Source organism: Phoxinus phoxinus (assembly GCF_949152265.1).
Source record: "Phoxinus phoxinus genome assembly, chromosome: 20".
NCBI classification, from domain to species: Eukaryota; Metazoa; Chordata; class Actinopteri; order Cypriniformes; family Leuciscidae; genus Phoxinus; species Phoxinus phoxinus.
In genome coordinates, this window is record NC_136895.1 from 19,956,299 (window position 1) to 19,981,276 (window position 24,978).

A 24,978-nucleotide genomic window follows, 5' to 3' on the forward strand; every position below is an offset into this window, starting at 1 on the left:
TAAATAAGCACTGAAACTTTTTACTCGGAAAAGTACCCTAAAGAACTCAATGTAGGCTGTTTCGTGTTTTCAGCGCGTCTTAAATTGACCTTAATCGAGATTTTTTTTGTGAATGCGATTTTAACATTTCAGCAAAGTATTGTGCCATATTGTGTCAATAATTAACACTCAAGACTTTGTTTTTGTTGCAATTATTAAGAAAAAAGAAAAAGAAAAAAAAGTCCTTCTATACAGTAGGCGAAAAACAGAATGTGAAATGAGTAGTAAGTCCGAATACATAGTATTCATAAAACAATAATAAAATACACGGATAACTTATGAGATTCCAAAGTGCGCATCTGATAAACAATTTACTATCCCATGAGGCCACAGGAGAGGATTTGTAAATTGCAGTGAAGTGACGTGAAAAAGTCACATGACAGTGACAACATGTCGGATGTAGTACATCAAGATTTTATTCATACTTCATAGCATATACTCTTTTGGCAGTCAAGAGGTTCATATCAAATGTAGTACTAAGTATGCGATTTCAGACGTACCTTATGGCTATGAAAATGGAATAGCATACTAGCTACATTTAACATTTCAGCAGCAGTTATACTCTGCACAATATGCTAATATTTGTAAGCATTAAATACTCAAATTTCCAACTTGTTTTGGTAAAATGTGAATTACACTCCGGAGTATAGACTACCTTACATTTCTGAAGAATTTCATCCACAGTGTTATAATTTCTATGATCACTCTTACAACAGACTTTTTTTTTCTTTTTTTTACACAAAATTTTATTAAAAATGCTAAATAACCATATTTTAATATTGAAAATGTGGCATATGCATACAGTTTCTAAATTAGTATACAGCGTATACTGAAACAGCGTATACTTACGACATCTGGTAAGTCGTAAGCCAGCAACCCTTTCCAAACATGCTGCAGTCGTACCACGTATACACGGCAAAACAACGTGCCAAAATGTGTTTGTGCTCTGTCAGGAATTCTCATTAAAATCTGTCATCTGAATCAAACCCTCTGTACTGATGCATACTGTGCTTGGTATTCTCTGTAAAAGTCCTGCCTTTGTTTTTCCATATGGCTTTGGCGTATTAGCATCATTATACTAAAACGCTTAGCCTGCAGCTATGGACATTAGCATAGCAAGAAAATCCTGTCCGCTCAGGCCCGCTGCCAGTCGCCTGCAGACGCATCAGTGCGAGCTGTTTTCCAGGCAACTGGAGATGTCTCCAATGAAATCTCTTCTGGAGATAAATCGACTCGGATAGGTGGTTGATTGATCCAAAAGCTGTTAGGAAAGCAGTATACACTTTAGCAACTGTATTGTTGTGAAGGGCTTCAGGACATTTGTATGTGCTTTTGACATATGGACTTTTAGATGTATCACGACTGGGAAAGAAATGGTTCCTACCATCCTTACCCATCTGTTACCTCGGGAATCAGTCTCATTTCTCTTTTTTCCCCTCTGCGGGATCTCCGCGCAGACTGGATGGGGAAAAACTGAGGCAATGAAGTGCGTTTTCTGGAGTTTGCGCCATCACTCACACCGACAAACAACAGCACTTGGAGGATTGCATCTATCAAAACCTGAGAGGAGATGTTCAAACTACCTCTGATCTATCAATCATTTAATTTATCAAACCTATTGAGAAACATCCGTCATGGGTCATGAGAATGAAAGATAGAGAGATATGGGAGGAAGAGTAACCACAGCAGGTAAACTGTAGCCCTGCAGATGATCTGTGACCTGCCGTTGCACATTGAGACAGCGGCTGCAGCTAGTGCATTTAACCCCAAAAGAGGACCTGAGTGAGAGCAGGACCTAGCGAATAACTCTGCCCATAATTCATAGCAGGGATCAATAAAGACGCCTCAAAACAGCAGGTACTCCTAATTCTAAGGCAGCACTGCACAAAGCCTAGGAAATCCCACAATGCATCGCAACCCTAGAATTCTGATGATCAATTAATTTAGCATATTAAAAGAGGATATTATATATATATAATTTTGTTGAAATGAGATAAAAATGGCTAGCAGTGGCTATGCAGGAGTTTTCCCCCAACTAATGCTAATATTGATTTGTAAAACCTTTAAAACAGTTAAGTGCGACCTTCCCCTCAAAAATCAATGTGAGTAAATAAATAATATATTAACAATTCGTTTTTTTCTCCCCCGCTGGTTACCTTCAGGAATAGTGAATTAAGCCCTCTGACCTGCAGAATCATCCGAGAGGCCACATGTCCATTTCCGAATCTTTCTTTAAAAGGAAATAAAAAGAACTACAGCGCAAAGAATCTGCAGGTTTTGTGAAAAGGGACAAAAATGTTGGAGAGGAAGTCAAAGAAATGGAGAAATGACGAGAGCCTTGGACAGACAAAAGCAATTAGGACGATGGTGGGGGCGGCCATAGTCGTTCAACATTTGAGAGAGGGAGAAACATATCAATGGGGTGGAGGCCTTGAGTGAGATGAAAGACCCCCAGAGTGAAGGAGAGGCCCCCGAACAACAGGACCCTCGGCACTGGAGTGTGTGCGCGGGGGGGTGTTTCTGTGTCCAAAATTGGCCCTAAACCTCTTATGATTACCCCCCCTCCCCCTTAAAATTGTATAGCTGGGATGGCTTCCATCATGTCGCTATGGCAACATGGAGTGGCCTGATGAAGGGTTTGTAACAGTATTTCAGAGTCACAGATAGATACCATAGATAGATAGATAGATAGATAGATAGATAGATAGATAGATAGATAGATAGATAGATAGATAGATAGATAGATAGGTAGATACTACAGACAGACAGATAGATAGATAGATAGATAGATAGAGAGAGATAGAGAGAGATAGATAGATAGATAGATAGATAGATAGATAGATAGATAGATAGATAGAGAGAGAGATAGATAGAGATAGATAGATAGATTGTGTGAAACTGGAAAATTCTATTTATCTAACATTGCATTTAATTTATCAATTAAATCATGAAACAATGTAGGCCTATATATATATATATATATATATATAAACAGTATGGTGCTAAAATAGGAATCATTATTATCTTTATGAAAAGTTTGATATTCAGCTGTGTGCTGAAATGCACGTTTGTGGACAGCTGTGTGAGCGAGATGCCTCTGCTGTCCCACAGCAAGGTGGACAGTTGACATGTGACCCCTGTGGAACCAAGGTCAAAGGTCAACAGGGTCACAGAGGGTCAAGCTACAAGCCATTATCTGGCCAAGCTAAAGCACTACACTGATTACAATGACAGATGCACTCTATCTATCTATCTATCTATCTATCTATCTATCTATCTAACTATCTATCTATCTATCTATCTATCTATCTATCTATCTATCTATCTATCTATGAATGAGGTGAATTTCAAATATAACTTTTTGTTTTTTATTTAAGCGTCTACCATCATTATCAGTGAGAATTGAATTACATCGGCCACAATGAGTATCAGGTGAACATGTCTAGGCATGTAGAAACCCGTCCTGCCATTGGCTCTGAGCGACAGGAGTGTGTAGGACAGCTGGTCTGTCATCACACCCTCGTCCTCCTCCTCTGGGCCCACGGCCACCGGAGTGCCACAATTATCCATCAAATCCAAATCGACAGCATTTCAATCCTGAAAAATAAAGACTGTGAACACCGTCCGGGCCCAAACTGGTTATTCGGAGCTCTAAACAGCACTTTTCTGATCTTGTCCCATGAAAACATCTTCCCTGACACCTGCTATGATGGCAAGACACGCTTGTCGGTTAATTTATGCGGGACACACACTCGCTCTCGACTGGCAGGGAGCCGCTGCCCCATATTTTGTCCTGACAAATTCTCCATCTGGCATCAATTATATGACAGAAAACCAGGGAATAGATGTTTAAACACTTTGAGTTCAAACAGTGATATTACTGTCCTAATATATTATTTAGTTTTAGATTTAGTGTAATTTGTTTACTGAAAAATAGCATATTTTGAAACAGGCTATGCAAAGACAATTTTAAGTCACACAACTGTAATGACAGTTAATAATGGGGTGTTATTAAAATGGTATTAGTTTTGAGTGATGAGGTCGTTTGTATCCAACACCTACTGTCTTAATCACATGGAAATGAGCCAAACACAGACGTAGTCCAATAAAACAGTCTTAACAAAGCTTATGAATCTTAAATGTGTTTGAGAAAGATACTATATCTTTGCTATTAGAAAATAAAGTGGCCATAAAATGTCTTTGTCAAAGCGGAACATACCTCAACGGACAGATACAATATTCTTCAATGTAGCCTTCGTCCTCGTGACTCCTCTGCGACATTTTTACACAAAATTAGACTAAAAACACAACATATATGTATTTATTTCACGCGCTGAATTAAACATGCAACGAAATTTGTCGTGTAACAATAATATATCGCGTGAAACACAACACTTACTGCAACAGTTTATCATTCATGTAGGCCTAGCCTATACAATTTAGTGTGCTGTTAGCCTACAGGTGAAACTCGAAAAATTAGAATATCGTGCAAAAGTTAATTTATTCATGTGATTATAGTTATGGCTTACAGGTTATGAAAACCCCAAATTCAAAATGAGAATATTGTGAAGAGGTTTTCATAAGCTGTAAGCCATAATCATCAAAATTATAACAAATAAAGGCTTGAAATGTCTCATTTACCATGTAATGAGTCTATATAATATATTAGTTTCACCTTGTAAGTTGAATTACTGAAATTAATTAACTTTTCCACAATATTCTAATGTTTCGAGTTTCACCTGTATAGAAAACAGCGGTTTAACGCCTTGTATTTTAGTCTAATTGTATGTTAGTACAATGGCGCCCTCTGGTGTTTCGTTGAAGAGTTGTTATAATGTTACAGTATAATGTACCGTGCCTGTGAATTCAGCTCGTTCTCGTCTCTCTACTGTAGCTTTCGTATTCATAAGTAGGAGGATGATAGGAATTATGCATCTATTTTGTTTAAGGGTCAATGACGTGATTCTCATTTTGTTGTTTGTTTGTTTGTTCGAATCTAGTAAAGTTATTCAGAAATTAAACGACTTAAATAGGCTTACATGTCTTCTTTCGTTCTTTGATGATGACATATCATGTCCTTAAAAGTAGCCTATTAAAAGTAAATGTGAGATTTCTGTGGGTCTATAATAAAGGTTAATGATGAAAAATATATTGCCATTATTAGTTTGGCAGTCTTTTATTATTAAATGGTTCCTTAAAAATGGTTTAAACATTGGAATTATTAAAATATGATTATTAATAAATAATCAAATATATCACAGCTACATGCATTAAATTATACAACATATTATTAAATATTATCCGATTTTGTTATATTTGATTAGGCTACATATTAAAATAATATTAAAATATTCACACACACACACACACACACACACACACACACACACACACACAATGGTAGATTTAATGGCTCTAAAAAAATCGTTTGTAAGCTACGTGAACACAAATATTACATTTCTAAGAAGTAGGCTAAATGTGTTTTAAACGATTTTTATCATCTCTGACATCTTTATTTGTCATGGCCCCGATGCAATCCTCCCTGTGCTGATGGTTTGTAGAGGTTAATCCTAACAGACCTTTCAAACACATTCATTAGCATTTCCTGTTTTAACATTCCAGGTGAGTTGTGTCCGCGTGTACCCGCAGCTGCAGCATCAGTTCACGCGCTGCTCCGTTAAACCGCCCACATCCTGTCAGGTTCTTCCCCTGGATGTCTGAATGAAAGCACACGTTTCTTTGTTTGATGACAGGCATGTGAACAAAGACAAACACCTCCGCGGATCCTCCGGTGTGTAATCCGGGCTTGAAAGATCCTGTTCGTCTCCGGCAGCCTGTCTGAGCAGGTCTTCGTGCAGTTTTAAAGCAAACATCCGTCTTTGTGGATCTGGGTTCAATGATCAGGGGAATGTGGGTCAAGAACTTTGACAACATGTAGCAAATCCACACAAGAACATATGCTATAGTATATAATGCCATAGATAGGCTCATTATAGCGTATTTTCCCCATCTGGTTCTAGGCTCATCTGTTCGGTTACTGACGATACCGTTTTGAACGATTGTTTTGTTTGTGCTGGCGTGTTTCGTTGAGAAATGTATTTTGTTCTTGTCCAACACTGGTCGTTATTAAAGCTATTTAAATTAAAAGTATAAAAAAAAAAAAAAAAAGCTAGGCTATTCTTTGACAAATGTGGTAATTTCGACTAACTTGGCCTAAACATTCAAGGTTGCCCCATTTATTTTTTGACAGAAATGAAAAGTAGGCTGTGAGGGATAGGTTTACAGTGCTTTCAATGTATATAAAAACTCCACACTATATATATTTTTTTAAAGTTCTGAGATGTGAAAAATACATAGGCCTACTTGGAGAACTTAGGCCTAGGCTACTGTGTGCGTGTCATTGTGAAGACTTTTAAGTCGATCCCTCTTTTTATCCTCGTTTTCATCATCATCCGCATTAAATTCAAAATGGCGTCTAACCTGCGTTCTTCCTGTTTCTCTATGAACATCTTTTTCTCTGTTTTGATAATTGGAGAACACATGATTTATGAAATGTAGAACTCGAGACAAATGTAGCAAAAATTACAATTAATTAACCAATACAATTTGAGGACTAAATACAATTAAAATGTAATAAATATTCTAAAAGTCATTCTCTCTTTTAATCAGTGGGTTGATTTTGGCTCTGGGAACGAATCTTGTTATTGGTCCACTCATCGTTGTTTTGTCCTGTTCTTCTGAACCGTCAGGAATCAATCCTTGCTTAATTGTGCCTGTAGCTCAAATCATGGCTTCTGATAACTGACACCTTCAATGCAATGTAAACTGGTTTGGATACAATTCTACTGCATAAATGTAAGACTTACCAGGCTAAATCTCGGTCGTTGATCAATGGGAAATAACACTAGAAGGACACAAAACATTTTGTGAGGCTGTAAAAACTTTAAACATATGATGAATCGAAACACACTTGATTCTTCAGATTTCACCTGTTTTGATTTGGTCGTTTTCAATTTAACAGGAAAGTCAATATGCCAAAAGAGTTTATCTTAGACCTAAGACACGTAATACCCACAATGCACCATAAGAGCACTGTAATTTTAAGCAAGTTGCATTACACAATGTATTCTTTAATGTAGTCTACAGCTTAAATAGTATATCATTAAAATTCATAAAATGTATTTTATGTAATCAATAACTTTAAATTTAGGATGCATGTAATTAAACGCATTTTCAAAAAAATCTATTGAAAAACATGACATATTTTTACAATATGTAAATTACAACAAAAACGTGTATAGTTGTAACACCTGCGAGAAACATTAGGAATAATATTTAAAAAAAATTATATAAAATATTTATAAAAGGTATTTTAAATAAATGTGTAAATAAAATAATGTGTTTTTCATTTTAAATCTACATATTTACATATAACTACATATAAATGTAATTATAAAACATATTTGAAATAAATATTCAAAAATATCTATTTATATTGTTTTATACAATATACAAATATATTTAACCTCTTTAAAGTTGTCAATCCGATTGGACTTTTATAGTCAATAAAAACATTTGGGACATGGAAAAACCGTTATGTGTAAACATTTATTGGTTTCAAACTGAGATAAAAACAACTTGCTCCAGCAAACATTTTACAGCCTTTCATAGTCCACACATCTCGCAACCAAAATAAAATAAGAGGGAAAAAAACGCATTAAAGACCAGAGGGGAAAGACGTGAGAGAGAGAGAGAAAGAGAGAGAGAGAGAGAGAGAGAGAGAAAGAGAAAGAGAGAGTGCAAACCTTTATTCCAGTGACTTTTAATAGGATAAGAAATCTAAAAACCCATAAATGGACTGTTGTCTGTCGCCCCAAAGACAGGTTATGAGAAAGAAAGCGATAAAACCTTCCGTTTGGCCACTGCGCCGTTTCCATCAACGTTTAAATTAAGTTAAAAATTCAAAAACACTCAGTCCACATTCTGGAGAGCCAAAAACTGGCACTCGGCCGAAGGAAAAAAATGACTTGCTTATTTGGATTCGGCTACAGTATAAATTACGCATTTCTGGACGTTGTTTTTCTAGCTTAGTCATTGTTCAGCGTAAACAACGCGTCCCTGTTTAAAGGCACAGGTCGAAGTGTTCCCTTGTGTCCCGTCTTTAAGTTCATGGGTCAGTTGTAACATGTTTGGTTGCTTGTTTCCATTCGTTTAACAAAAAATGGCCCAAAAATTCGTACGAACAATATGATGCGTTTTGTGACATTTGCGATAAAACCCTCCAAACAACATCCTCCGGTTTCAGTTTTGCAATCCTGATCTATTCAAAATGAACAAAACAAAAAAGAATAAAAATAAGCCAAACATCTTATTTTGCCTTAGTTTTGGTTTCTTTTAAATAACAAAGCTAGATAATTCAAATTCGCCTGAAACCGTGAAAGAACAATTCAACTACAACATTCGAAATGTTCTCTTTTTTTTTTTTTTTTACAAACTAGCGTGAAAACCCCATTCGAAAGTAACAAACCCGTTTGGATCAAGCCATAGTGATGCAAAAACAAACAAACAAACAAAACCAGGAAGGCGTGTGACTGAAATGGCAGGAAGTGAGCCTGAGGCAATGGTGGTGATTGGTGGAGAGAGGGGGAAGGGGCGTGGCCTCACTGAGAGCTGGATCTGGCGAGCGTGTGCTGTTCATTATGTCCCCTGCTAGTTCTCAGTTTGAATTTGGTGATGGAGCTGTTGAGTTTTTGAAGCGCACTTTGCGCCGCGTACTTCGACGGGAACAAGGCCAGGATGGTGTACGTGGACGCCAGGTCGTGAGGGGGAGGTTTGGGATGGTCAGAGTTCGTAACGTCCGCTCCCTCTGATTGGTTGGGGGATGGGGTTTCGGGCAGCCATTTTATGAGAGCGCCAACTTTGCTCAGTTCTGCCAGTAAACAGTTCGCTTCCACTCGAGTGATGCCAGCCGGAAGGTCCGTCACCTCCAAAACACGGCCCATGTCTGGAATGGGAAACAGATCTTATCTATCACTTCAGAGGTTTGTCAGTGGGCTTTTTTAATACTCAACTGAATATTAATCTATATTTTGATAATTCATGTTTTCGTACCCGTTTCTCCAGTGCTCATGTCAGTAGACAGTGATTTCTTTGGGGGTCTTCGACTGCGCACGCCGTGCCGGATACCCACAGGACCCTGAGAAAGAGCCGAACGTGAGAGGATGTGTGTGAACAACAAGAAACTCCCGTGTTTAACATGACGATGGTGATGAAGATGACGCTAGATTCACATTAATGCTGTTAGATCACCTGAACATGAGTGTGAGAGCAGTGTGTGTGTGTGTGTGTTCAACCTGGTGGTGATGAAGATGATGATGATGGTGGTGGTTGACCACATGAGAGCCGTGCATTAGTGGGGGTCTGATGGGAGGGTTATACTGGAGCGGCTGCCCAATCAGAGGAGGATACCTGCCATCACCTGTGAACACACCAACACGAGCGTTATCTAAACTCGCACCAACATATATAACAGAATGTACCAAAAGCTATGAGCTAATCGGATTGGCTCACCTTGGGCTGGAGCGTAAGGGCGGGAAAACTGGGGCATGATGGGAAAGGGGGCGTGGCCAGGACGAGGACCCTTTAGATTGACCAGATGGGCAGGAACAGGAGATTGCGCCGGAGATGGGGAGGGGCTTAGCAGCTGCTGCGGATTATTCTAGAAAGTACACGAGAGAGAGAGGTCATGTGTGTTGCGTCACGTGAGAGAGAGGTCATGTGTGTTATACGTGAGAGTGACGTCACATGGGATGTTTGTACCTGCGTGGCGTCCTGTGGGGGAAGATCGCTGGGTTTGTAGTAGCGGTTTGGTTTCCAGTGCGGTGGAGACGGGGCTCTCGGCTGCTGGCTGTGAGGAAGGCTCAACTGCATCATCACCACTCCACCAGGAGGGGGCGGCGGAGGCACTGCGGGAAATCACAGCACAGATTCAACAGATTTCACTACACACCTAAACCACAAAGTGTTTGGACTGGAAATGAGAAGGGATTATATGCATTAAAATATATAATATGTATAATTCAAATATAAGATATCTATCTATCTATCTATCTATCTATGCAAGTAGTTCAACGAATGTGTGCATATATATATGAAAATGTATATATATATATATATATATTTTTTCATATATATATATGCACACATTCGTTGAACTACTTGCATTTAATACTAAATATTTACTCTTAAATTATAAATTGTGATAAAAACAAAAATGGTATTAAAATGTATTACTTTTAATAATTATATATATATGATATATAATTCATAAATATATATGTATATATTATATAAATATATATTTTTTAAATAATGTATGTATTGTAATAAAATAAACTAGAAAAAAGTATATATATATATATATATATATATATATATATATATATATATATATATATATATATATACACGTCACATGGGACATATATATACACACACACACACACACACAACCGTTTTAATATAAATTATGAATTGTAAAAATATACTTGTGTATAAAAATGTTCATAATGGTTTTAATAATAATAATCTAAATGACAGATTTCAATAAAATACACATTTTTCATTTTTTTATATACAATGTGTATATATATATATTTTTTAAATCAATATGTAAATACATTTTTTTATTAAACTACTTAATAAATATTAATATGAAAACATTTTTCTATTAATACTGATACTTTCAAACAGATTCATTAAAACATTTAGACGCCACTATTATTTGTAATATTTTTGTCCTATAAAGTACTATTGCACACATATAGTATCATCCCTATATTAATAATTATATTATATATAATACATAATATTAATTTATATACATTTTAAAAATAAAATTCACTATTAATATTGATTAAAGTCAACCATTACAGTCATTACAGTCAACCATAAAACTTTTAGACGTCAGATTGTTCTCAATTATTTTTAACATCATTGCTGATCTAATATAGTACCATCACACACACACACACACACACACACACACACACACACACACACACACACACACACACACACACACACACACACACACACACACACACACACACACACACACACACACACACACACACACACACACACCTTATTAACCTTTAGAACTGTACAGCTTCACCATAGCAGACACATATATATATATATATTAATCAGTGGTGTTGAAAATACACTGCTTGCTACTGAATTATTTGACAGCAGGCAAAAATGAAATGTACCACAACACACACACACTGGCCAATTAAAGTGCTTTATTAAACAGTGAAAGGTCAAAGAGTGTGTGGGTCTCGCCTCTTCCTCATTAAAAACACCCTCTTTTCAGCAACATAATCATCACCTCTCATCTACACACACACACACACACACACACACTAGCTGAGCGTTCATTAACACTGAGGTTTATTCAAATAAACAGTCTTCTCGCAGCTTTTGAAACGTGTGATGAGCTCTTCACAAACGCCCGTAAGGCACAGACAGAAACCAGAATTGTAAACAACATTTAATTAAACAGCTAAGTAAAACATTTTGAAAATGAGGAATAAACTGCTCAAAGCTCATTATATGCACTCAACTTATTAACCGAGAGATGTACGGAGACTTAATATCTAATTAAAAAAAACCTGTAAGTTAGTAAGTGACACTGAGCTTTAGAGGCGAGTTTGAGTTTTCACAATAATAGACAAAAGCGTACATTTACCATTTTAAAAAAAATGGTAACAATACTTTTTTACAATAAATGTTTTGATAAAGTTTTATTTAATTTAGAAATATAATATGAATATACAATTTAGTATTGATTATGTACCAAAATATATGTGATGGGATCTGGGAAAACCCGTCGGATGTCGCGCTGGCACGTTTTCAGTAAGGTCTAAAAATAGATCGAATGTCAGTTTTTTGTCAAAATTTGGGTTTTCATTAAATTATTATTCTATAACATCTTGTCTATCATCTCTGAATATATCTTAGGAAAATTCGCTAGTTTAGTGCAGAAAAATGGCGATTTATAGTGGCAAGCTGAAAAGACTGTCTTTCTCTTTAAGAACACGCACGGCGGAGCGGAGGTGCAAAAAAAATGCGAGTTTTTATTGATTTATTTTTATCCAACGTCATTGTGTGATGCAGAGCAGAGCACAAGAGAACAACGGAGTCTGAAGTAGCTCGCTTAAAAGATCTTGCTCGCCTCTCAATCGTCTAATTCAAAATGGTTTTCACAGGATGAATTTTGAGTTCATGAGTTTTTGAATGATACCTAATCTATGTTCATTACTAAAATATGTAATATGAAAAAAAGGCAATAAAAAAGAGCGCCAGTCGTCCCGCTAGAAGTACGGGACAGTTAATTAAATCTGTTTTTCTCAAAATTCCGTTTCTGAAAATCATAGCGATCAGCCGACTTCAGATGACCATAACTTTTGTTACAGACAAACGATAAAATAAATAAAAGCAGATTTGGAAAGGGCTTGAAAACAGCTTTAATATGGTATCAAAACCTGTAATATGTCAAATTTTACCATGTGGTGGGTTTTCCCAGATCGCATCACATATACCAAAAATAACCTGTTATAAGCTAGTCGGCTAGCGGTTAAGATAAACTTAAAATTGGCTCACTTTCTTTTGGGAGCGTAAAGGCGGGAAAACTATACATATATATATATATAAATATATATATATATATATATATATATATATATATATATATATATATATACATTAATTTGCAACATTATGGCATTATGGATAGTTGTACACTGAAGGCGGCTATGATACCTGTGCACTGCTGGCCTGTGATTGGCTGAGAACCACAGGGGGAGGGCGCTCTGGGAAAAGACATCTGCTCTGAACCCGGCGGCGGGAGGAAGCCAACGGCTGAGCTGTACACACACAGGAAGTTGGCATGAGACAAAGCAAATATTCACTTTTAAATGCATTGACATGCACTGTATGAATCTCAGTGTGTGTTACCTGATGCTAGAGTGTTGTGTTGGCGGCAGCATGCTGTAATACACCTGCATGTTGCCGGAGGGCGCTGGCGCCTGATTGGTCTGTCCCTGCAGCATGATCTGTTGCTGATAGGCTGCCTGCTGAACGCTCTGAGAACCTTGCTGCATAGACACCAGCCAAACGCACGCGTTACTTCATCAAAAGCACTCCAGGTACTGAGAAAAACATTATGAGATTTGCAAAAAGCAGCACTGACCTGATACGGAGGCATTGTGGGATACTGCACCATAACGCTCTGAATCTGATTGGCCATTCCGCCCTGAGAGCTGACCAGCGATTGGTTCTGAGTCTGTTGAACTCCCATCATGCCCTGGTAGCTGGGGGGTTGACCGGGCATGACCGTCTGGAAACCTGCAATGACATTCAGACAGCGACTCATTAGCATAAACAACAGCGAATCCGACGTAATGGCGAACAAACAACATCTGGATGTGAAACATTAAGGACAAAGTGCAAAAACAAAGAGGGGTTTCATGCAACATTAAAGCTGTAAACAGGGATGGAAATTAACTTTTTTGTCCACCTGCCACTGTGGCTGGTGGATTCCAAAATCTACCAGCCACTCAAAGTTTTTACCAGCCACTTTCTTGTTTTTAACCGACAATGTGTAACTGCATGTGAAAATTAATACTACAAGATCTACAATACTTAAGCCATTTATTCCATAGGGTAAAATCTCAAGATGTGCCTCCTCTAAAAGTGTCAGGGTGAAACCGCATGCTACTTTTATTTACCCGCCACGGTGGCTGGTAGGTGAAGCGAGTTTACCAGCCACAACACAAAATCACCAGCATTTGGCTGGTGGCTGGTGCTAATTTCCATCCCTGGCTGTAAACAACTTTTAAATAGCAGTTTAATTGCGGGAAGACTGAAATAAGTGAAATGAAGTAAAAGACGCTGGCTGGCTGGTGTGGAAATGAGCGGGAACAGATGGACGTTAACGCATGGAGTCTTAGACCATTTGCGGCAAATAGCAGCGCTTCTGAAGAAAGAGTCGCTGAGTGAGGGTCATGTCATCAAATACAAGTAGTGAGAAAATTCTATATAAGTTTGTGATGTCTGCAAAATAGTTGGTGATAATAATAATAATAGTCTGTTATTTACCAGCATTTTACAGCAAATCTGTTAGGATGTCTGGGTAAATGTTGTGTCACTTAATTAATATCTATGAGCCAGACTGATAAGGTTTATAATAATAGTATTATATTATTGTAATATTTAAAAATGTAACTTAAATGCTCCATTTAATACATAAAAAAAAAAAAAATGAATAAAATTTTGGATTGTAATGATGTTTATTTTTATTTTACATAATAATAATAATAATATAATAAAAGTATGTAATATTATTGTATCGCAATAACATATAGTCTCACAATATTTAATTTTAGAAATAATTTTTTTGCAACCACTGAATTAATATACACATTAATATACCGGCTCTCCCTCTCCCTCTCCCTATATATATATATATATATATATATATATATATATATATATATATATATACACACAGAACATTTTTAATATTGTGCAAAAGTTTAAATGTTGAAAGTGTTGTGCATTATTTCCGTAATTCAACTTAAAAGGTGAAACTAATATATTAAATAGACTCATTACATGCAAAGTGAGATATTTCAAGCCTTTATTTGTTATAATTTTGATGATTATGGCTAACAGCTTATGAAAACCCACGAAAGACAAAATTAGAATATTGTGAACAGGTTTTCATAAGCTGTAAGCCATAATCATCAAAATGATCACAAATAAAGGCTTGAAATATCTCACTTTGCATGTAACGAGTCTATATAATATATTAGTTTCACCTTTTAAGTTGAATTACGGAAATAAATTAACTTTTGCACGATTCTAATTTTTCAAGTTTCACCTGTATTCTTTTCATATAAATATATCATTTAGGTTTAGAATGAACAGTTTACACATAATAATAATATAAATAATGTAACCGTATATAATGCGTTTTTATTTAAAGAGACGTCTAGTAGGGATTGTGTAGACTGAGATCTTTACGATGGACAATGACAGAGCATCTAAACGTGAATGATTCTCCTTTCTCTCATCAGATCCAGTAGAGATGAAGAGACGACTCGTTCCTCCTCTGTGTGTGTGTGTGTGTGTGTGTGTGTGTGTGTGTGTGTGTGTGTGTGTGTGTGTGTGTGTGTGTGTGTGTGTGTGTGTGTGCACGGCTATTTTTACCTGCCCTTGCAAGGCCAAAGTGAAGAGAATAAAAGCCTGTCGAATTCGACCATACAAGCCCCCGCACACACACACACAGACACACACACACTCAAGTGCTTGTGAAAGCAGCTCTTTCAATGTCACTGTGGGCACACACACTCTAAAATACCACCTCTGCATCCTTTCTCTATTTCTTTCATTTTTCTTACAGGTTCACCCAATTTAATTTCCAACCAGGTTTTTACATTTTCAGGAGGAAATGTAAGTGATCATTTCCACTCAGCACTGCATGGTTGCTGCTATGATCCTCTGAGAGCTTGTTAGCATGTCACTATGCTAATAAAAATGTGTGTGTGTGTGTGTGTGTGTGGGGGTCAAAGGTTGAGGAGTGAGGGCTGGGAAAAGAGACCGGTTCACTGTGAGAATGACTACGAATCTCATACAGTGACACGGCCCCGTCTCCCAGCGCTCCGATCAGAGCGCACCGACACCAAGCCCTGTTTCTGCTGGCACTTGGACAGAAAGTGAGTGTGCAGAAGCTGTGTTTGTACCTGTCTGTTGCGGTGGCAGTGTCTGACTCTGGGGGGCGCTGTAGTGTAGCGGCGTCATCGCTCTGTAGTGTTGGCCTGAGTGCGAGTACTGACCCGGAGCACAGTAACACGCCGACACCTGCAGACACACACCAAGTGTTAATGTCTGATTATTCCGGCTGCACGGGTATACATTTGATTTATATATGATTTATATAAAATATTTAAGAAAAAATTGTGTATATATATATATATGTATATATATACATACACAATTTTTTACACACACTTAAATAATTTTTTTTAAATATATATATAAATATATTTAAAATGTGATCTACATTTATACATATTTTTTTTAAGAAATTGTCTAAAACGCAGCTACTTAATCACATATTTAATTTTTTATGTAAGAAAAAAAGTACTAAATATATATACACATACACACAAATAAAAGTTATTATTTAGTTTGATAATAAATATTTAAGTAAAACATTATATGAGAAAAAACTATGTATTAAATTATAAACTATAACATTTGATTTTATAATACATATTGTACATTTATACATTTATTAAAAAAAACTGTTGCTATATAAATATAATATAAATGCTATAAAATGTGGTTATTTAATTTTATAATAAATTGTATTTACCTTTATCAAATTAAAAGTGTTAAAAAAAGTACTATATAGACATTTTATAATTTAATACATATTTTACATATATAAATACTGTGTATATTTTACTCTTATGAAAATTCGTTAAATGTTTTACATTTATATAGCGCTTTTTCTGAGACCTCAAAGCGCTATAGATAGAAGGGGGGAATCTCCTCAAAATAAGTTAAAAATAACCCTTTATAATGCACCACAAGCGTGCTTCTACCTGCTGCACGGGCTGCTGTATGTATCCGTGTGGCTGTAGGATGGGTTGATTGACGGGTGTGGGATGGGGGTAGGGATGGCCGCTCATGGGCTGTCCTGCTGACGGGAGCATGTAGCCGCTGGGCGGATGGTTCTGGAGCACCAGGGATTGTGGGTAGAGGCCCGTGTGGGGGTCTGGACCGTCTCCTGAAGCCTGCCGAACTAGATTCATCTGGCCGAACTGGGCACTTAAACCGTCCTGTTGCTGTTTTAATGCACAAACACACACAAAAAAAACATTTCAAATTCACTTTTATAACAAATATTAAAAACAATTATAATTATTTGAGAAAAACTGATATTTTTATATATATATACGGATTTTATGATATATATATAACTGATTATATATATATACACACAATACACGTGTGTGTGTGTATGTATATAAATATACAGTATATATATACACACACACATGCGTATATGTATATATATATATATATAACGTATTTTAGATTTTTTTTACACACACACACACACACACACACACACACACACACACACACACACACACACACACACACACACACACACACACACACACACACACACACACACACACACACACACACACACACACACACACACACACACACACACACACCACACACACACACACCACACACACACACACACACACACACGTAAAATGTAGAAAAAATTGTGACTATAACAAAGCTATGTAGGAAATCATTGCCTACTTATGTAATATTTATTTAAAATTAAATAATATTAACCATAGTCCAATTTTACAATTCAATGCTAAATAAAAATTTGGTCATTTTTATAATAAATTTCTCTCCTTTGAAACCCAAGAGTCCATCTTCATTTGATTGCGCAACTAAATGAGATGTATCTGTAAAAGTTGAAGTGGATCACACGCTGAAGGTGTCATGAGATCATGGGAGACTATCAAAAACTAAACCAGGGCATCACAGCGAGGACTTCAAGTCCTGCCCCTCATCCACCACTGGCAGACATCTTTTTATTAAAGTAGTAACAACATCTGGCGTGGTTAATTATTCATGCGGTCTGAATTTGTTAATGAGGGTGTTATATTTGGTAGAAACAGGGTCACACAGAGAGAAATATGACTGAAGTGACCCAATTCAGTCATTAGGCTCCGCTGGGTACAACAAATCACACGGGGCTCGTTTCGAAACTTTGGAGAGATTAATCAATGAAGCTGACGGAACGGGAATAAACCGAGAACTGACTTTCTTTTGACATCAAATTTCTGATCACAGGATGCCACAGAATATGGAAATTAATAAACAAAACAAAAAAGTTTAAATTACTAAAGAAAAGAACAGGGACAAACCAACTAAACAAAAAAGAAAAGAATTAAAGACTGAAAATAGAGAATAGGGAGAAGGACGAAATATTAAAGGGGCCATATTCTGCAATAATACTGATTTATATTGTATATTTAACTTGTTTCAAAATAACAAGAAAAATCTAATAGATAAATGAATAAAATATATAACATATAATAAATAACTATAAATAAAATGTAAAATTAAATTAAAAGTATTAAAATAATACAACACATTTTTAGTTTAATAAGTTTAAGAGGTGAGAATATTAGGGCATGTATGTATCGTATATTCATTTCAAAGAAAATTCATTTTCTAAGAAAAATCGAATAAAATAAATAACTTATTTCAAATGAACCGAAAAATTATTTCCATGCGTTCCAAGATACGGCCTCTTTAATAAATCGAGGGAAGAGAGAAGTGAAGTTTCGAGAAGGACAGGCAGAGTGAAGGAAGAGAGAAGTACCACAGTGTATTGTTGAGTGAAAGCAGCAGGCAGGAGAGGAGGACAAGAGACCGCAGCAAACTGCACAGGCTGAGCAGACGACTGCAGAGACACCGAGAGAAGGAGAGATCAGGCCACAACCACAAAGAGAAAGAGAACAAAACAGCACTGAACGGAAAAGGGAAGGGCAGAATAAATGAGAACGGGAGTCACGTCATAGAGTAATAACATTAAACAAATACGTCAATGTTCTGATTATGAAGAAATATGAACCGATAAAAGACAAAATTACAATGCAATTTCGCTAGCACCATTAGTGATGAATGTAGATTATATCAGTGACATTTTTTTTAAACCTATTTATTAACAAACCATATTAAATAACATTTTATTTTTATAAATATCATTTTATTTTTATAAATATCATGTTATTTTTATAAATATGTTATTTTTGAGCTATGTATACAGTTTTGCATGCATAAAATTAAATGAAAGAAGAAATGATAATAATAATAAAAATAAGTTAAATAAAACTTAAATATGTAAAAAAAATTATACGAGAATAATTTTGCCTGATATATTACAATTATGAGAAATAGTGACAGCTGATAATTATTTTGATGAATGATCAAATGATGATGAATATTACACATTTATTTAATTGTATATATTTAAATACTGTTTAAATATTATGAAAAACGACAATAATTAAAATAAAAAAATTAAAAGATAAATTAAATAATATAACAAGTAAATAGAAATATTATTAAAAAGAAAATTATAACTTACCAAAATTTTTTACTAAATGAATAAAAATAAGAAAAGTGTAACTAAATTAAATTAATAATTTAAATACAAAAAATATTAAACAAAACTGGACAAATTAAACTAAATCAATTAAAATAAAATAGTTATTGAAATATTTAATATTAAAATATAAGGCCAAAAATATAAGACAAAGTAAAATATATACCGTATACCAATATACCTATATATATATATATATATATATATATATATATATATATATATATATATATATATCACTATATTGTAAAATATGTTTTCCTGACCTGTGCTAGAAGGTGATTGGCTGGCTGAGGTTGAGGGGGAGGAGGAAGAGGCGGAGGAGGAGGGGGCGGGAGAGACATGGGCTGCTGGCCCCGCCCCTGCTGTGATGTCATGGCTGGGTTGTAGATCACCGGGCTGCCATCGGGGTTAACAAAAGGCTGACCTTTACGGGACAAAAACCAAACAAACACAGTTACAAAAACACTAGCGCAACATTCAAATTTTTACTTCATTCGTGCAACACTGAATTAGTAAGGAAAGTTAGTATGTGGAATACGCAGCGTAACCTCCATCGGTCAGGACTCAGTACCCACCTGTCTGTGGATTGAGCAGAACGCTGCCCGGTGGGATGGCGGTGGTGTCCAGAGGAACGATGTAGAAGCTAGCGTTAGTATTAATGTTAGAGTTAGTAGTTGCGCTCTGAGAGACCGGGACGGTTGCGCTGCCCCCGATGGGCACGGCCGGAAGAGGGGCCGCTGGGGTGAAGCCCCGACCGGGATGGGGAACAACGGGGGCGGGTAACGGCAGCTGAGCAGGCCGAGAGAGCGACCCGGAAGAGGAACCTACGCTACTAGAGGAGTCTGAACCTGAAGGAGGGTGAAGAGCGAAAGAGTTTTTACTGTCAGGTGGGAGATGAGGAATGAATGAAGAGGGGATGATGGGCGGGGCTAAAAACAGATATGACAGGAAATGATGTCATAAAGAGGAAGCGGAACCATGAATGGTGGTCCAAATAAAAATCATGCCATAAAAAGATTCATCTGGTGACAGTTCCTCCAGATATTATTTTCAATAATCAGAATTCTTTAATTAATTAGTTTTATTATTCATTAATTTGATAAAATATTTATTATTATTCTTATACATTTTTATTAATAAATTATTATTCATTATTATTATTATGACTACTACTTTTTTAAAACATATTTATCCAGAATAGTCTCATCCCGATGACACAACTACTTAAAATTTGATCGTTCAGACTGAAAGGAATCTGATTTTAAATAATCTGCTTAAAATGTTATTAAAATAAAAAATTAAATAAAGTTAAAATATTAATCTGTCTTCAAACCTCAAGCGATTCTTTTGTTTGTAATTAAAAAAATAAAAATAAAACAATAACAAATAAATATACAAAATTTTGATTTGATAGTGAATAATTCAAAAATATTTCTCATCTGATGTGTTTATATCTGGATGAAACCACCGATGTATAACAGCAACAGAATGTGTGATCATTCAGAGGGCTGTTCAAACGTAACTGGCCATGAGGAGAGATCCAGCGGTCGCTGAACGGAAGAGCAGTGCCATTAAATATTAAAAGTGATAAATATATATTGGCGTCGACTCCTTGAGCTTCTAAATGCCAGAGCATAAATAACCAATGAATCCAGAGAGCAGACGGCTCTGAATATGAATGTGTTCTCTTAGCCGTTCCTCGATGGACATGAAATAGGTGAAAAAAGAGGGCAGAGCGATTCACCACGAACACACACACACACACACACACATACACGAAATGATGAAACAAAAAATGGTCTTCAAAAGAACACAACGCTGAGCATAGGAAAGCAGGACTGGGATAGTGAAAGTGGAAATGTAGTATTTGAACAAGACAAACTAGAAAAGATCTCAAACTACAATAAAAAATGTCAACTTCTAAAAAGTAGCATTTCAGGGTTCATGTTGGAATTACTGTAAATGTCCTGTACTGTACATTTTTGGAATTCGGAAGTTGGAAACTCTTTACTGACTGGTCCTATTTGACCGCTGTCAAAATCAAAACAAAACAAAACTACATGATTTATTTTTGAAATGCCATTGTGTTTTAGTTCATGGTACTTTATTTGTTCAAAAGAATATATATGAATTATGTGTAGCAATTAAGTATAAAGTATACCGAACAGGCCTTATGAGCATTGCCATAGAAACAAAGCATTTCTGAGTCCGAGGAAGGGAATCGACTGGAGCAGAATCTCACGTCTCCTAATTACGGTAATTCCGACATAAACTGTAGTTTAAAAAAATGATATTGGCTTCATTTAAAAACCACAGACATCTAGGGATGCACGATATATCAGGGACCATAGTCAATCTGCATATATTAATTTTAGTATCATTTGTTATTTTAAATATGAACTTAAAAACATCTGTATCGGTCTGATTAGGCTGATGTAAAAAGCAGTTCATAGCAAGACATTATTATTATCATTTTTTACTCAAACCTTGATGTCAGCGGTAAGTCGTTTCAGAGGCAGGAACTATTATTATATTTTGTTGAAAAGATGAAGCGGAGGGGCTTATAAATAAGGCCTTGATAATGTCAGAGGACACAAAGTCGTTTTAGAGTCAGAAACTATTATATTTTGATGAAAAGATGAAGGGGAAGGGTTTAAAAACAAGGCCTTGATGATGTCAGAGGAAACGGAAAGTCGTTTTAGAGTCAGAAGGCTTGTTCGACTTGAACTGGCGCTGGACAGACCGATCGGGTTATGACATCAAAGTACCGCGAGAGCAATTCAAAACCATACGGAGCCGTCTACTTTCTATTCGCTCTCGCGGTACTTTGATGTCGTTCACTGATCGGTCTGTGCAACGCTGTATCAAGTCGAACAAGCCTAGAAACTATTATATTTTGATGAAAAGATGAAGGGGAGGGGTTTAAAAACAAGGCCTCGATGATGTCAGAGGAAACGGAAAGTCTTTTTAGAGTCAGAAACTGTTATATTTTTATGAAAATTTAAAGGGACGGGGCTTATAAATAAGGCCTTGATGTCAGAGGAAAAGGAAAGTCGTTTTAGAGTCAGAAATTATTAAATTTTCATGAAAAGATGAAGGGGAGGGGCTTAAAAATAAGGCCTGATGATGTCAGAGGAAATGGAAAGTCGTTTTAGAGTCAGAAACTATTACATTTTGTTGAAAGATTAAATGAAGACAAAATTTTTTTCTTTAGAATAACTTAATGAATCATTCGCAAACGACTAAAAGTAAATAGGCATCGTTTTGAATTCATGTTGATACAAAAAAAAAAAAAAAACCTTCTATATTGTGCATCCCTACAAAAGTCCTCAGTTAGACAGTTAGGTGAATGAAGGAGTGTTATTTACTGGTTTTAGACAGCTTCCCCATGCTCTTGCTGCTGGTCGTACTGTCTCCTCGAATCAGCAGGCTGATGCCGCTGAAGCTGTTGGCTTTAGTCATGGCGGGCTTCAGGTTTCTGTGGGAGCTGTCCGAGTCTGTGCTGCTCCAGGGCCGAGGATCCGAATACTTCAGCTCGTTCTCGGAGCTGCTCTGACGACTGTTTCCCGAGCGCCCGTCTCTCAATCTGCAAAAACAACAACTCACGGATCAAAGCCCGGCGATAAACAAACATGGCTACCGTTTACTCAAGAGTCTCATAACTGGTACGCAGTTATTAAGCTAATAAACAAAGCGCACAAAAAAACTCTACCTGAATATCTGTCGTCTTTGCTGAGTGTTAATGAAAGTCATGTCCTCTTGAATTCTAGAGGGAATTTAAGCATTACAATTATGACATACTGAATATAAGACAACAGACAAACAAGAAAGCAATAAATAAGCTCCCACATATAACTCAGTAGTAACTGCATTTAATGTTTTTACCTTTTATCAAAAGGGAAATGTTCTTGTCCCTGCAGATAAAAAGACGCAAATGAAAAAACCAGAACAGAAACAAACAATCAATATTATATTAACTAGAAATGAGCAATACTTTTGTTACATTATTTATTAATGTTAGTTACCGTAATAAAAGTACAACTGTTAATTGCTAGTTCATGTTAGCTCAAATCCATTAAATAATAACACATACTTTATTAGTAAATGTTAAAATTATAAACTACGATTAATAAATGCTTTAGAAGTATTTGTCATTGTTAGTTCATGTTAACTAACACATTTAACTAGTATTAACAAATATACCTTATTGTAAAGTGCTTTTACAGGTGAAACTCGAAAAATTTGAATGTCGTGCAGTATTTATATGCATGTGTTGCAGTATGCATGTGTTGTATTTTGGTAAGGAGACGCACGTCTTGGGCGAAGATCCTGTCTCTGGCGCGCTGGTATTCCTCCTCTCGCTCCTCTATTGATTTACTCCGTCTGTCGTCCTTAAGTCGCATCCGCAGCTAAAACACACACACACTTTATCTTCAATACCATATTGCGCAAGTTACTGTATTCATTTGTCGGTTGTTGGATTATTTCAATCAGAATTTGCAAGTAGTTTATTTATTTGTAAGTAATATATTTAAGTTAGAATAATTTTCTTACCCTGCCATCTTCCTGGTCCAAGCTGGAGTTATCTCTCTTTAAGATGTACCGCTTTTGGAAATCATCCGTTTTATCATCTTTAATGTGTTCAGAAAACTTCTGATCTGGTCTGTGAGAGAGAAGGAAAAAGTTAAAGTTACATAAAAACTTTCATAGTTATAACAACTGAGGCTAGTAACCATTAAATCCACACGTACATTCTAGTATTGCTGGTTTTGTTGATAATTACTGATTTCCCAGTCTGATCGACATTATGGTCCAGCCCAAAATACGCCGCCACCCTGTGAAGGAGCATCCTGTGGTATGATGTCATCGGGGGGAACTTCCTCTTCTGACTTCTGTGGGGGGCAATTAACGACAATTATTTACCTCATAAATAAATTAATTGAAGGAGCATAATATTATAAATATAAATATACTCATTATAAAACCTAATATTGTATATTTATGTGCATTAATCCAGTCGTATAAACGGCCACTCAATCAATTTAATATTTAATGCTGATACATAAATAAAATTTTATTATAAACATTTTACATACAATTCAGAAAAAAAAGTAAGAAAAAAAACAAACAGAAAATGTACTCAAAACGGCCAAATATTTAAATACAGTTTTGTACATACATTAAAATAGTAATTTTTGATAATATTTCAACATAGAACTAATATGCATAAAAAATTAAGAAAAGAGAAAAAAAAAGTACTTTTTTATTTATTTTTAAGTAATTTGCTTTATGTATGTGTGTGTGTGTGTGTGTGTGTGTGTGTGTGTGTGTGTGTGTGTGTGTGTGTGTGTGTGTGTGTGTGTGTGAAAGAAAATCACATCAGTTTAAACAGTTCTTCAGTTTTTTATTTTTTGGCTCGACTTACTCGATGTTACTAATGAAGTCCAGAATATCTTGCTCGAGTTTCAGCAGCATCATTCTGTCCCTGTAAAAACAGCGTTCATTAGCATTTATTACAGCTCATCAGCATGATGAGAATCCAGCGCACAAGTGCCAGAGTATTCAAATGTGTGCCTACAAGCTCCGCATCGATCCACATTAACAACCAAGAAGAGATGCAATACTAGTGCAAAAAGTAGTTTTCTTATACT

General features: G+C 36.0%; 1 protein-coding gene across 4 annotated transcripts in view; it reads right to left on the reverse strand.

Moving 5' to 3' along the window:
- Positions 1-7,628: 7,628 nt before the first annotated feature.
- Positions 7,629-24,978, reverse strand: part of r3hdm1 (R3H domain containing 1) — a 37,790-nt gene continuing 20,440 nt past the window's right edge. For 2 of the 4 annotated variants that reach the window (XM_079592293.1, XM_079592291.1), the window contains 19 exons: positions 24,753-24,812; positions 24,079-24,219; positions 23,882-23,990; positions 23,641-23,736; positions 23,213-23,241; positions 23,040-23,093; positions 22,696-22,913; positions 19,591-19,751; positions 18,539-18,619; positions 16,716-16,958; positions 15,849-15,966; positions 13,295-13,449; positions 13,060-13,199; positions 12,865-12,968; positions 9,859-10,004; positions 9,610-9,757; positions 9,393-9,517; positions 9,151-9,235; positions 7,629-9,043 (listed from right to left, as the gene is read on the reverse strand). In XM_079592293.1, the coding sequence (XP_079448419.1) occupies positions 8,700-9,043; positions 9,151-9,235; positions 9,393-9,517; positions 9,610-9,757; positions 9,859-10,004; positions 12,865-12,968; positions 13,060-13,199; positions 13,295-13,449; positions 15,849-15,966; positions 16,716-16,958; positions 18,539-18,619; positions 19,591-19,751; positions 22,696-22,913; positions 23,040-23,093; positions 23,213-23,241; positions 23,641-23,736; positions 23,882-23,990; positions 24,079-24,219; positions 24,753-24,812 (2,557 nt within the window). In that variant the 3' untranslated portion in view covers positions 7,629-8,699. The remainder of the gene's footprint in view (positions 9,044-9,150; positions 9,236-9,392; positions 9,518-9,609; positions 9,758-9,858; positions 10,005-12,864; positions 12,969-13,059; positions 13,200-13,294; positions 13,450-15,848; positions 15,967-16,715; positions 16,959-18,538; positions 18,620-19,590; positions 19,752-22,695; positions 22,914-23,039; positions 23,094-23,212; positions 23,242-23,640; positions 23,737-23,881; positions 23,991-24,078; positions 24,220-24,752; positions 24,813-24,978) is intronic. The other 2 variants (XM_079592294.1, XM_079592292.1) reach the window with 1 other exon arrangement.